At 36.1% G+C, this 15,579-nt stretch overlaps 1 protein-coding gene across 6 annotated transcripts in view; it reads left to right on the forward strand.

Moving 5' to 3' along the window:
- Window positions 1-15,065, forward strand: part of LOC149232931 (diacylglycerol kinase 5-like) — a 249,309-nt gene extending 234,244 nt beyond the window's left edge. For all 6 annotated transcript variants that reach the window (XM_089379561.1, XM_089379558.1, XM_089379560.1 and 3 more), the window contains 3 exons: window positions 13,566-13,653; window positions 13,878-13,994; window positions 14,476-15,065. In XM_089379561.1, the coding sequence (XP_089235687.1) occupies window positions 13,566-13,653; window positions 13,878-13,994; window positions 14,476-14,667 (397 nt within the window). In that variant the 3' untranslated portion in view covers window positions 14,668-15,065. The remainder of the gene's footprint in view (window positions 1-13,565; window positions 13,654-13,877; window positions 13,995-14,475) is intronic.
- The last annotated feature ends 514 nt before the right edge of the window (window positions 15,066-15,579 follow it).

The following is a 15,579-nucleotide window of genomic DNA, read 5'->3' on the forward strand; positions in this document are numbered from 1 at the left end:
AAATAGACAACTATGGAATCAAACCATATTTTGTGTGCGTGCGCTCTTATTTATAGGAAACAAAGGAGCCAAAAATGTGAGTACGTGTGAAATTTTATTTTATTTATATTTAACATTAATGCAAATATGTATTTATCCATAAAGGCATCTACCATTGTGATTTTATTTTCCTCGCTTGAACACGTTTTCATTATCCTTTTCTTTTTCCACGTGGCTAAGTAAAGGATCGAGATGGGTTTCAAGCCAATCCTTGTAGACTGTGAACTTATAATCTAAGATTAGGTTTTCTTTAAGATTAGGTTTTTGTGAATTTATAGCTGAAATTTGTGTAAAATTTATACAGCTAGTGTACCACTTTTGGTGTGATTGGTAGTACTCGTGATAGTTGTGTATTTAATAACACATTTATATTTCCTGCGCATTTCACACAGAGGATGCAATAAATTTGAGTGTTGACCATTATTCACCGTTCATGGTAGGGGATTTAACTTCTCTACAAATAGGACGGCGGATTAAAGGTTATTGACAAATTGAGTTGTAAGGCGATTGTCCATGGGACCACACCACTTAATTTCCACCACACAATGTGCTCAAGATTTGCACTTGAAGAATGTGGGTTTATGAGCTATGCTATTTAAGTCGCTGCCTTCCCTCTCCATATCACTCGTCCTGTTTATCCCTGTGAACATTTCTCCGCGGCCATGTCCTTTGCGTTGACACACAAATCTCTGACCCAATATATATATATATATATATATATATATATATATCCTCGAATTTAAGCGATTTCATGCTGCTTGATATCTTGGGATTTCATTGATATGACACGTTTTAACTCCCCAGTTATTGTTGTATATAATTTTCAGATTAGTGAACATGTAACAAATGATTCGGCCCTTGATAAAAAGAGAGAGATGAAATCTAGTAGAAGTTTAAATTAATTAAAAGACATGCACATATGTGAGAATTAAAACGAAGGTAAACATATTTTATGGATTAACATATTTCATGTTGGCATAAGCCTTCGAATTCATAATAATAACCACATGCTACCAACACAATATATTAACTGTGAGAATCTTATCACTTTAATATCAAAAAGGGGACCATGCATGTTTACTGAAAATTAAACTTATATTATGTTAATTAAAAATAAGTTATCATGACTTTATGTTGAAGCTAACTATCACTAAATTAAAGACCCTTATCAGCTCCGAATGTCCTAAAAATTATTATGTATTTTATTATTAAAAAAACACAAGCAACGCCGTTGTGTAATTTAAAAATATATATATTTCATTGTCAAAATCACTTTTAAAATACTTAAAACTTTAAAAGTGGACACTTAGATATTTTAAGTATTTAATAATTAATAATTATACACCTTAGTTCGGTTCATTACATCATCTTGAAGTGAACCATTACAGCACTATGATAATATATTTAAAAGAAAATATGCAAATGATATGAAAAGTAGTCATAACAATATTGAAAGCATATTAATATACTTTTTAAAAGAAAATTATAATTGATATAAAAAGGAATGATATTTAGAAAGGTTGATATCATAGGTTTTTATTTTCAATTGGACTTCAAAGAAAGAAAATAATTGAATTGTTGAATAAAGAGTATTGTTCACTATCAATGAATATGTATTTATATCATATAAAATAGTATTATTTTTATAGATTTTACCACTTTCAAAAGTAATATATAAATATAATTATATGAGGTAAATGTTTATATATATAGTAAAACAATTAAAAATTATTTATATTATTACACTGCGAAATGTCTTACGTGGAATTTTATTAATTGCATAATTTCCATATGATACTTTTCATACATGATCTTTGAGGACAAGTGATGCCTTGATTGTACTTGTTATCTGAACCTCTAGAAAATTTTCGTGCTAAAGACAAACCAAATACATCTTAAACACGTCATGCAAATTATTAGATCAAGGAACCATGTAAATATACCAAGTTAAAATTTTATAAAGGTTTAATTGTATTTAAGGATATTGATGTTAGAAAGTCATAAAGTAGAAGGATTCTTTTATATTGATAATTACTTGTGATATTCTTGTAGCTTTATTATCTTTTATTTATGTTCTTTTCTTATCTTTTTGTTTCATCAAGAATTACCAAATCAAAACATAAAGATCAACAACACCACATGTAGGCACTCAGGAAGAGGAAAACCTAGTCAAACTTTTCCACTAATCGAATTGAGATAGACCAAGACCTTAGACCTAACAAAAGACTCTTGTCATCCACCAAGCCAGCCCTTCCAGACTCCAAAGATCATTTGCTACAATACTGCATCAATAATGCATAAAAGACAGAATTTCAGCCCAACTACTTCAAAATTTCGGCCCAACTTAGTCACTACAGTTTTGACCCTTCCATCAACCTAGTAACTTTGCACGTGTGAGACAAAGAGAGAGAAAATTCAACTTATTTTGCTTGACAAAGACTTCCTTCTCCTTAGCTGGGGTTTCCATCCTCTTCCTTGAATTTCACACCTTGTTTACTACATCCAGCTACTGCGGATCGAACTTCTTGAGTTGATTCTCCAAATGAGGTCAAATTGTTGCCTTTATATAGTGAATCTATGAGGTTGAATTCCCTTAGTGACGCCGACTTGTCCTTCTTTGAGGCCAACTTGGTGGAGGAGGCCTAAATGGCCTATTAAAATAAATTTCTTTCTTGACTCAAGAAGCCCAAAAAGGGTCTATTACATTATGACAAGGACAAGGACTCTTGACACAAACCCTAAAAACCTGCAATGGAGGCTTTGACCTATTAACCATTGACCTGTCACCTAAGCATGAAACCCATGCTTTAATAAGTCAATTTCTTTTACAATAAAATTTAATTTTCTTTCTTTTGACAAATACATTACATTGTGACTCAAATACAATTATGAAGATCGAGACTAGTTACATTTTTCAACAATTGAAAAATGTAGAATATCAAATTTAATATCTAGGAATGCATTATATTTGGTATCATAGGTATGGCATAATATAAGATTGTGATGATCTATTCCTTTCTTCGTTTCCCTTATTTTACTTTTAGGACAAGGAGATAATGATACCACCCTCCTTGACCTTAGTGTCAGTAACACCTGCTTGTAGGTAATAATAGCAGAAAACCTATACCGGCATTGAACTAGAATTTACGAAGTTATATTTGGTAATCTAAATTGTATCTCAAATACTTATATCCATATTTTGTGACCATGAAAAAGTTGCAATGGTGAAGACATATCAACGACGACGTCATCTAGCAGTGTCGCCATCGTTGCCACCAACACCAACCACTTCGGTGCCTGAACTAACCATTATAATGCGCTCATTAGAAGCAATCCTAGAAACACTAAAAGGGTTGCCGACAGCTAGTACCCAAGAAGAGCGACCTCACTTTGAGGGAGGAAATATAGAGGGGTCTAAAGGTTTAGATTATAGACAATTGCAGGAGGATAATTCTAGGGAGCTACAAAAGATGAAGCTTCCAAAATTTTCAGGAGGGTCAGTCGAAGAACGAGCTAAAGCATGGCTGGAAAGAATGATAAGGTGTTTCACGCTAAGAGAATATTCTTCTACCTCTAAAACAAATATTGCTATATTTTAGCTAAGGGAAAGTGCTTTGATTTGGTGGGGAAATCTAGAAAAGCAATTGCATCTCACATCAGACAAAGTTCCCTAGGAGTTGTTCGAGGAAAGATTTTGCGCAAAGTACTTGCCACCCTACTTTCAAGAGCAGCAGGTCAGAGCTTTTCACATGTTAACCCAAGGTAACAAAACAATAGAAGAATATGAGATGAGGTTTATAAAACTCGTAAAGTATGTTCCTTATTTAAATATTGATGAACGTCAAGTTGAGCGTTTTGTGTATGGATTAAATCCTCGAATTAGGGCCATGGTTAGAAAGTGGAGGCCATCATCAGTAGCAAAGGTGTGCCCTCTATGCAAAGGATCATCTAGGGATCAAAAGAGACGTCAGGCCGACAGGGCCCCCACAACCAAGATTTCCAAGGAAGACTCCCCAGAACTTCTTCAAGGGGAGTAGTTCGAGACCACCTCCTTATGGTAATAGATTTACTCCAAGAGAAGTAGGAGCAAGGGCGCTCCCATGGTAGCTTATGCTATATCTGCAGAATTATCAAGATCTAACACAAGTCAGTGGAACTCTCAAGGAACTACTAATAGAGGAAGAAGTGCGAGAGTAAGTGGCACAAGAGGACGAAGCTCCTTTTCTAGAAACTCACAGGGTGATACAAGGGGATCACCCTAGGTTAATTGTTGGGGACGTGGTCGTCCTCATTTTCAATGTGATTGTTCAGAGGGCTCGTCAATTGTAATGCATAGAGCGGGAAAAGAGCCATCATCAAATACCAAAGGCAATCATAGAATCCATGTAGTAGTCAACAACAACCACACATAACATCAGTCCACTATAGTGGAGTCCTTAGGTACTATTAACGACATAAAACTCAAAATCTTATTTGATATTGGTGCTACTGATAGTTTCATTTCGTCATATGCATTAAATAAATGTGGGTTACCAGCCCATAAGCAAAACGATTTTAGACAAGTAGAAATGGCTTCAAGAGAACTTCAATTCATAGATTTAAGTGTTGAGGAATGCAAAGTTGATCTAGGGGTTTGTTCGACTAATTTAAAAGTATATGTCACAACCCTAGGAACTTATGATCTCGTCATAGGAATGGATTGCTTGGAAGCTCATCAAGCTTGGGTGGACTGTTATAGAAAAGAAATTCTCTGCATAATTGATGAAAGAGAGTCAATCCAAATCCAGGTTATTAAGAGGAAGGTATCTTTACGCTTCATCTCAACAATGTAAATGAAGCGTTGCCTAAGAAAAGGGTATCAGGTATATGCAGTAAAGGAAGTAAGAAAAGAAAAAGGGCCACCCCTAGAGCAATATCCACTGTTATCCAAATTTCCGGATGTTTTTCCAAAGGAACTACCAAGATTACCTCTTGAAAGGGAGCTTGATCTTATAATAGAATTGAAACCTAGTACAAAACCAATCTCTAAAACACCTTACAGAATGACCGCTCCAAAATTTTAAGAGTTACAAATTCAATTGAAGGAACTATTGGATATAGGACACATCCGACCCAATGTTTCACCTTGGGGTGTTCTTGTAATTTTTTTCAAGAAGAAGGTTGGTTCCTTGTGACTATGCATAGACTATCGAGACTTAAATTGAGCTACAATAAAGAATAGGTATCCAATGCCCCAAATTGACAAACTCTTTGACCAAATGAAAGGGGCTATGGTCTTTTCAAAAATCGATATATGATCAGGTTATCATCAATTAAGAAAAAAGGACAGTGATATCTTTAAGACTGAATTCCGAACATGTTTTTGGCATTATGAGTTCACAGTGGTACCATTTGGGTTGACCAATGGACCAATAATATTCATGAATCTTATGAATAGTTTTTTCTGCAAGTATCTCGACCATTTTGTACAAGTCTTCTTAGATGATATTCTTGTCTACTCCAAAAATGAAAAAGAGCATGAAGAACATTTTCAGATAGTATTATATTGTCTCAGAGAACACTAGTTATATGGAAAGTTATCCAAGTGTTCCTCTTTCAGAAAGAGATTCATTACCTAGGACATATCATATCAGGTGAAGGGATCTCATTAGATCCTGAGAAGGTAAAATAAATCATGGATTGGTTGATATTGAAAAATTTGCATGAAGTGTGTAGTTTATGAGTTTAGCGAGATTATATGGAAGATTTGTAGAAGGGTTCTCAAAAATTGCAAATCCTATCACAAACTTCCAGCGTAAAAGAGCTAAATACTAGTGGACCGAGGAATGTCACATTGCATTCTCTGAGCATAAAATATTGTTGACCAGTGCACCAATCTTACGAGTACTTGACATGGACAAAGACTTTACAGTATGTACTGTTGCATCTAAACAAGGATTAGGTGTGGTATGAATGCAAGACAGAGGAGTAATAGTGTATGCCTCAAGGAAGTTAAAGCCTCATGAAGAACTCTACACTACACATGATTTAAAGTTAGCCATTGTAGTGCTAGCTTTAAAGATATGGAGACACTACCTTTGTAGGGAGAAGCTCTGCGTTCAAAAGTGACTGCCAAAGTTTGTAATATTTGTTTACCCAAAGGGACTTGAATGCTAGGCAAAGATGATGGAGTGAATTCTTAAGCGAGTATGACTTTGGAATTTCATACATTAAAGAGAAAGAAAATGTAGTGGTAGATGCTCTAAGGAGAAGACTAAGTATCTTTTGCCTTAGACCCATCAAGGTAGACCTACGAGGGCAAGTGCTAGATCTTAGAAGATCACTGGTATTTAAAAGTGGGTTTGATAGTAAAGGTCCAAAAGAACCTAAGTTTGAAGGATATGAACTAGATGATGATGGATTGCTACGATTCCATGTCAGAATGTATATTCCTGATAGTAGAGATATCGAAAACACCATCCTTAAGGAAGCCCACAGAGCACTATGTTATGCACATCCTGGCGCAAAGGAAATGTATGTTGATACAAAGAAACTCTTCTTTTGGGTAGGAATGAAGCGTGATATTGTCCAATTCGTTGCAAAATGTCTTGAATGTCAACAAGTGAAAGCTGACCATCGTCACCCAGCGGGTCTCCTGCAACCTCACGACATTCCTATGACTAAATGGGAAGTGATTTCTATGGATCTTATTGTGGGGCTACCTCTTACCCCACAAAGGCATAATGCCATTCTAGTCGTGGTAGATAAATTAACAGAAAGTGCTCACTTTATTCCTGTAAGAGATACTTATGATGTTTTTGACATAGTTCGGGTATTTATAAATGAAATCATTAGATTTCATGGAGTTCTCTAAAAAGATCATATCAGACAGGGATACTATATTCACTTCAAGGTTTTTGATTTGTATGCAGTTGGCCTTAGGAACTCAACTAAATTTAAGTACATCGTATCACCTTGAGACTGATGGGCAGACAGAAAGAGTGAACCAAATAATAGAAGATATCTTGAGAATGTATGTTATGGACTAACAAACACACTGAGAAAAGTACTTGACCTTGGTTGAATTTGCATACAATAACAACTACCATAGTTCAATCAGAATGCCTCCATTTGAAGCATTATACGACATACCTTGCATAACACCGCTAAGTTGGGACAATTTAGAAGACAGTGATTGTGGGAGCAGAGTTAATTCAAGAGATGAAGAAACAAGTAAAACAAATTAGGCTATGGTTAAAAGAAGCACAAGATAGACAAAAAAATTATGTTGTTGCTCACAGGACAGATAGGAATTATGAAGTAGGGGATCAATTTTTTTATCTGCATCAGACCAAACAAAAGCACCATCTGGTTTGGAAAAGGATCAAAGATGTCACCCCGGTTTATTGGGCCATTCCAAGTTATGGAAAAAGTTGGATCTCTTATTGTCTTGCACTGCCACCCCACTTGCATAAAGTCCATAATGTTTTTCATGTATCTATACTAAGATATTATATAGCTGACAGATCACAGAACCTTCAATGGAAAGAACTGCAAGTATCGGACGAGTGAACAATTTCGGTTGAACCATTACATATACTGAACGTAGAGTTTGACAGCTCAGGAACCACCTAGTACACCAAGTTAAGGTCCAGTGGGACAAGTATAGTCCTAGATCGACTACTTGGGAAGACACAGAGACCATATGCTAGAAATACCCCAACTTGTTTTGATTTTGAAGCACTTAAAACTTTATTTTTTATATCTTTATTTTATTTTGATTGGATACTTAAGATTACCATTTTGAACTGTTACACGTAAGAATAATTTTAAATTATTTGCTTAACATTGTTGGTACATGGGTACCAATATGAAATATGTTATTTGCTTAAAATTGTTGGTACATGGATACCAATATGAAGTCTATTATTTGCAGTGTTCTGAAAATCGCAATAAATTCAAATTATCATGATTTTTTCGATATGTCGATTTTATCGCGATTATTATACGTAATTATCACGGAAAATTTTTTTTAGCTGATTTTTATGAAATTATCGCGATAACTACTAAAAATCGCGGGGCTTCGCGGCAACAAGGTTTTATATGGTTTTTTTGCTTCTTTTATGAATTCATTTGGACAGTCGCGAGTGGAGGGCAGAGGAGATCCGAGAGACTAAGCTGGAGAGGGTTTGAAGCTAATTCGAAGTGCTTAGAGGAGAAAATCAAGAGGAGACCACCGGTTTCTCCATAGAAACGGTATGTGGATTAATTTTTTTTTGTTTTCATTGTTTAAAAACATTGTTTTTGTATTTTTTCATTGTTTTTGGTTGGGTAACTTGGTATAGGCACCATTTTTTTTTCATTGCTTTTAAAGATTGTTTTTGTATTTTTTCATTGTTTTTGGTTGGGTAACTTGGTATGACTATGGGAACCAATTTTTTTTTTTTTCATTGTTTTTAAACATTGTTTATGTTTTTTTCATTGTTTTTGCCATTTGGTTGGGTAACTTGTGTTTGAACTTTGGAATGGTTGTTTTAGGTTAGGTAACTTGGGTTTTCATTGTACAATGTAAAAATTAAAAATTAAAATACTAAATTGTAATCCTTATTTTCTCATAGGTTCACAACTGCACCGAAACACCATTCAAGACTTCAAGTTTGCAACTTCAAAGTTCAAAAACAAACATGCCAAGGAAATTGGATCCTTTCTGGGAATATGGTGAACCTGATGCTCCGAATGATAGACTAAACTTGACTTGCAAGTTGTGTGGCCACCCTATGTCTGGGGGGGTGTATAGGTTGAAGTTTCACCTTGCACAAATCCTTGGAAAAGATGTGGGGCCTTGTACAAATACAACTCCTGAATTCGTCCAAAGAGCCATGAGAGCATTGGAAAATTTAGAGCAGACTAGAGAGGCCAAAGAAGAAATCAAAAGGCAACTAAAAAGGTCAGCTGAAGGAAGTGGCACTGGTTCTACTGCAGCATCAACCAATCCGATAGCTGCCACATCATTTTTTGTTCCTCGAACCACACCTGGTTCACAACCATCTATCAACTCAATGCTAAAAAGAACTGAGGAAGAACAAGTTGACAAGTTGCTGGCAAAATTTCTCCTCTGGAGTGATATTCCTTTCAACATTGTAAGGAATAATCCATTTTTCCAACCTGCTGTTGATGTTATTGCCAGTGTTGGCCCAAGGTACAAAATCCCTTCTTATCATGATTTCAGAGGCCGGATTCTTCAAAATGAAAAGCGTGACTGCACCCAAAAATTGGAGGATTTTAGGGCATCATGGGCACAAACAGGATGCACTGTTATGTCAGATGGTTGGACTGACCAAAAGGGGAGAACCCTTATAAACTTCTTGGTTAGTTGTCCCAAGGGGACTATGTTTATCAAATTTGTTGATGCATCTGCACAAATCAAAGATGCAAGAACTTTATGTGATTTGCTAGATGTGTTTATTTTGGAGGTGGGTGTAGAAAATGTTGTCCAAGTCACAGAGGACAATGCTGCAAATTATGTTGCTGATGGCAAGATGCTTATGGACAAGCATCCTACTTTATTTTGGACACCTTGTGCTGCATCCTACTTTATTTTGGACACCTTGTGCTGCACACTGTATTGATTTGATGTTGGAGGACATAGGGAAAATTCTCTTTGTCAAAGATATTGTTGATTCATCCAAAAGCATTACAAAATTTATATATAACCATACATCTGTGCTTAGCTTGATGAGAAGATTCACCAACAACAAAGAGTTGGTGCGCCCCGCCATTACACGGTTTGTCACCAATTTCATATCTCTTCAATCCCTATTGAATACTATGTGGGATGTGAAGAGAATGTTTCTTTCAGAGGAGTGGCGTGGTTTGCCAATGAGCCGCAAACCAGAGGGAGAGGCTGTATGCAGACTAGTTTCATACCAGCAAGACTTCTGGGCAGGAGTGCAGGAGGTGTGCGCCGTTACTAAACCTTTGGTAAAGGTTCTTCGGTTGGTTGATGGTGAGAAGCCCGCAATGGACTATTTGTATGAGGCCATGGACAGGGCCAAAGAAGCCATTCGGGCCTACTATGATGGTAAGGGAGATGATGGGTTTCAGAGACAACTCCTCCTATGGGGAGTGATTGATGAGCGATGAAACAACACATTCCATCATCCCATTCATGTTGCTAGGCTTTTCCAGAACCCTACATTTTCTTACACATGTGGGTTTGATTTTGATGTTGAGATCATGGATGGATTCTTATCCTGTGTCCAGAAGATGGTGCGATCTCCAGAACAACGTATAGAGATCTCTAAACAAATTGAGACATACAGGATGGCAGGTGGCACATTTGGTTTTGACATGGCTGTCACTGATAGGACGACTAAAATGCCAGGTATTTTTTAGTTTGTAACTTTGTTTCAAATTTCATTGTCTCTTCAAATTCCATTTTTTTCTTATGTTTATTTAAAATTTTATTTGTAATTTTGTTGTAGATGCATGGTGGAAAATGTATGGTGGCAAAGTACCCCTTTTGCAAAAGCTTGCCATTCGCATCCTCAGCTAAACATGTAGCTCCTCAAGATGTGAGTGCAATTGGAGTGTATTTGAAAAAATACACAACAAGAAGCGCAACAGGTTAACACTTAAACATTTAAAATATTGCAAAATTCCAAATAAATTTTTGAATTCATTAAACAATATTTTTTTTATAATTATTAATTATTATTTCATGGTCTTTGTACAGGTTGGAGTCCCAACACCTTAACGACATGGTCTGTGTCTACTACAATCTTCGATTGTGGGTGAGGCAACTTGAGAAGACACTTGATGTGGAGGCCATCTCATTGGATGGGATTGACACCACTGCTGCATGGAAGGTTGACGCTGGGAGGCCTCTCATGGAGTCTGCTAATGATTGGTTAGTGCAGGATGTAGTGGAGGGGGAGCAGGAGCAGGAGGAGGAGGAGGAGGAACAGGAGGAGGAGGTGACACCACCTGCCCGAGCTACCACTGCCACCAGTAGAGGACGTGGTCTACCTCCTATAGCTGCTACTTCTAGTTCTTCAGCTTCTAGAGCACATCAGACTCCACTGTCATCTCCACCAGCACGGGCACCGACATCTACATCTAGAGGGAAAGGGAAAGTTGTGGCATTTTCTCGCAAGAGGGGCAAAGGAAATCAATAGGATTAGACTTTAGTTATTTTCTTCATTTTATTGTATATGACATTATGACATGATGAGATGCATTATCATATTTTTTGTTGATATTTTGAGGTTGAGTTGGGACTCAGGAGTCAGGACTTACTATTCAGGACATGATTCAATGTTATGCGTGATTTTAGCACTAGAAATGATATTAAACATCTTATATATTAGTTCTTTTATCATATTTATGTGTCAATGTATTTATTATGTTGTAGATGGTTTAGATATTAAAAAAATTGAAAAAAAATGAATATTTTTGCACCAAACGATTATTTCCCAATAATTACGATTTTTTCCAATTTTTTCCTTGCACCGATATTATCCCGATAATTATTAATGCAACATTGATTATTTGCTTAACATTGTTGGTACATGATACTAATATGAATTATGTTATGGATGTTATGTCTATAATTTTTATTTTTCAACATGAATGATGAGCTAGAAATAAAAGTATGACTACACTTAGCTACTTAATGTGAAAGCAAACTTATAGATATAGTGACCGAACATAGCGAAATATGTTATATGAGCTCAAATATCAAAATCATAAATGGCAGCATATTTGGAGTGCACAAAAATGGTTATTTGAATACAGTGGGTTTTCAATATATTGGTACATATGTTATCATGTGTGGACAAGTGTTTACATTGCAGATAATATTGTTACCAAATCAACCAAGTGATGACAAAACTCTAAGAACAATTGAGGTTCAATGAGATTTTATGATAAGGTTTTGATGTTGTTTCTACTAGGAGGGGTGGAGGTGTTGCCCTCTGTTTATCTTCCAAAACCTGGAGCCATGGGAGGACTGTGTGAGTCATGCTCCTCTAGATGTGTGATGATGGCTGTCGGATGCCAACTGGGAAATTAAGTTGATATAGTCGATGTTGTCACCCTTGAAGTTTATGAATAGTTAGATTAGTATAGTTGACGCCACGACATATTCCAGTAGAGGACAGATAGGATGGAAGCGGAAGAGATAAGGAATGATAGGATGATTCTAGAATAGCTTAGGAGCCTCACTAGGGCAGGGTAGGGCTGTGAAAGTTGCAAATCTTTGAATGTTCAAAATACAAATTTTAAAATGTCCTCACATTAAATGAGAAATTAAGCATGAAACACAATCCTTATGTGATTATACTAATCGCTAAATAATTACTATTCTACTATATAAACCCTAACTTTGGGACGAAGTTCCCTGAAGGAGAAGTGTATGTAATGGCCCATCTCAAATTAAAGGGACATAGGAATATTAGCATGAATATGATAGGTACATATGCATGCACTACACTTTTTTTTTTTTTAGCCACGTGGTGAATCGGTAACTGCCAGTGCTAATCTATGGGAGACCCAGGATCAATCCTCGTAGTTGCCACTATAACACCAAGAGTACATCCAACTACCTGCAAGTCAATATACTAAGATCCTATGATTTTAGCAAAGTGAGACTCTCGCGCCGCCAAGGCACGGGTGGGGAATCTGCTCTCGAGCCGCCACCACAGCTGGTCATGTACTCAATGAGACTTGAACCATGGTCTCTTGAGCTTCGCTCAAGTAGACTTACCGTTAAACCACACATCACTGCACTACGCTATTATAGTATACATATTATGGAAATGGCCCAGTGAAAGATAAAAAAATTAATTATTGAAAGTTCTAAGTGAATACCTAATTCACAAATATAATATATATTAAATATATTGGGTGAGTTACTTTACCGCCACCATAATATATAACTATACAAAATAAAGGGAAAGACAATATACTATACAAATTAAAAAGGGAATATATATTCGTCGTTAGGATAAACTTTATATATTGGTCATTGTATATATTGCTAATGTTATTTGCTAAGTCTAAATTTAAAACTATTTCTTTCCTTTAAGTAAGGAGGATGAACTTCATATATATTTATATATATATATATATATTTTTGTTGATTCCAAATTTAAAACTATTTCTTTCCTTAAGTAAGGAAGTTGCATGAGGAGGTTGTTCATCCTCCAAGCACATTGCTTGCATGAATGTTTGATGTATTTGCAAAGTAGATGGGCGTTGCATTTCTTTCCATAGTTTTTAATGAACAACTGCATCATATGAACAGATTGGGAGTTTTTTTTTTTTATCAGTGCGAATTTCAATGTAGGAAAGCTTCAAAGGAACGGATTCAGGAGATAAAAATAGTACATTTTTTTCTGTCATCGTAGCAGTGATTTCTAAATCATGTGTTGTCTCAAACTATGCCTGTAATTGATTTGTGAATGTGAGATTTGTAGGATATCTGAAAAGTTAAGCATCAGAATTCTCTTTTTAACATTATGGTGCTCTATTGATGTGTATTACAGCATAAGGTCCATTGTTTGCCTCAATTTACCCAGCTTTTCTGGTGGCTTAAATCCTTGGGGCACCCCCAGTGATAAAAAATCGCAAGAGGTGTGTCTCAATGCTCTGAACTGGAGAGTTCTGCGATAACCATCCTGTGTACATATATGGATTTTTCTCTTAAAACAATTGGTATTTGCAGTGATATCTTTGAAGTAATGTTTTTAGGTCGTTATATTTGTATGTATTATTTAATTTTCTTCTACAATATTAATCCTGCTGCATATATCATTCTTGCTGTGATCCATGTCCTATTCATTGCCTATGGTATGCAGAGAGGGTTAACACCCCCATATGTAGATGATGGGAAGCTGGACATAGTTGGTTTCCGAAATGGTTGGCATGGATTTGTTTTACTTGCTCCACATGGTCATGGAACACGCCTTGCACAGGTAAACAAAACTACTTCTCCTGATAAAATACTCTGTTTATCATGATATGGTCACTGTAATAGTAGGAGCTGTAAATAACTGTGGGACATATGATTCACCTATAACAATATTATCATTTTTACACCAAGTGAAGTGAGGTGCATTCTACAGTCCAGGTAGGGGTGACCATCAACTCTTGCGTGTGTGCCTGTGTATAACAGTACATTGAATTTAAATGCTGCAGTAGGTGCATTGCATCTAGACATTTTCACGGACCCATGGAATTCCCCATCTGATTTGCACCTCTAGGTGCGTATATTTCAACTCTGCAAGGATAAGGGCAACGTAACAAATATTGGAAATTATGCAAGCTCGAGGTGCATATGGGACCGGGGGGTTAGATGGGTTTGTGCTAGCGTATGTCCATATGAACTGAAATATGAAATGTGAATGTATGCTCTGATGAATATTTTTCATTGAGAAGAGTGTTGTTTGGGTGTAGGCACACAGTGTTCGATTTGAATTTCATCAGGGGACCACAGACCACGTATATATGAGGATGGATGGAGAGCCTTGGAAACAGCCTCTTCCAAAAAATGATGACACTGTAATTGTTGAAATATCTCATCTAGGACAAGTCACAATGCTTGTTACAGACAACTGCATAGCAAAGAGTTTACATGATGTTCGATAATTTCTTCCTAGTGTTGAAAACTCTCGTCTAGAATAAATCACAATGCTTGTCACATAAGTTGATAATTCATTCTCACCTTGAAGTGGATTTAGTAGATAGACGAATATGAAGAAGTTGAATCTATTGGAAGAGTGGTGCCGCAAACACCTTCAATTTCGACCATATGCGCAGATCTTGTATGGCAATCACCATGCCATTGCATTAGGGAATACATAGCATTTGCCTAACATGGCTATGTAGAAGGGAGTTTTCCAACTGTTAGATTTTTAGTACAAGAATGGATTGGGCCTCTTATTTTTATCATGGTGTAACATTTGATTAAGATCTGTATTCTTCAAGATGTGGAATTCAATCAATGGGAAGGACCAGCGTGTCCCACAATATTTGGCATGATCTCATTCACTTGGATATCAAAAGTTTTTTTCCCTCATTTCCAAATAATCATGTATTCAGTTTTATCAGTTTGTATGCAAAATCCATGTTGGTAATGATGCAATTATTTTGATCTTTTGAGATGGCATCATTTCCCCATAACCCTCGATTAGGGAGACACATGCTAATTCAGTGTGACGTTCTTACTGTTAATTTGATAGAAAAAACACACAAAAATCTTTTAATGTATTTTTCTTTAATAACATTCTTGTACTTTGCATTTTCGTTAAATATACATCAATTAGTTGTTGCAAGTGAAAGCAATTCAAAGGACTGGTTTGTTGTGTCCATCGTGTAGTGATGTAGTATTTGAGATTACACGATGCAGTAGTTGAGATGCTGCATCACTATTATAATTACCCAAGTTCAATCCTCAATGGACATAGATCCCTTTATAATATGTAAGAATTGCCTAAATTTGATATTTGCCACATTAATGTGGGATTTACCACAATGCAGAGAGAGGGTTTACAACTCTCC

The sequence above is a fragment of the Pinus tabuliformis genome, chromosome J (assembly GCF_031772625.1).
Source record: "Pinus tabuliformis cultivar Carrire ecotype Pingquan chromosome J, CPIR1, whole genome shotgun sequence".
Lineage (NCBI taxonomy): Eukaryota > Viridiplantae > Streptophyta > Pinopsida > Pinales > Pinaceae > Pinus > Pinus tabuliformis.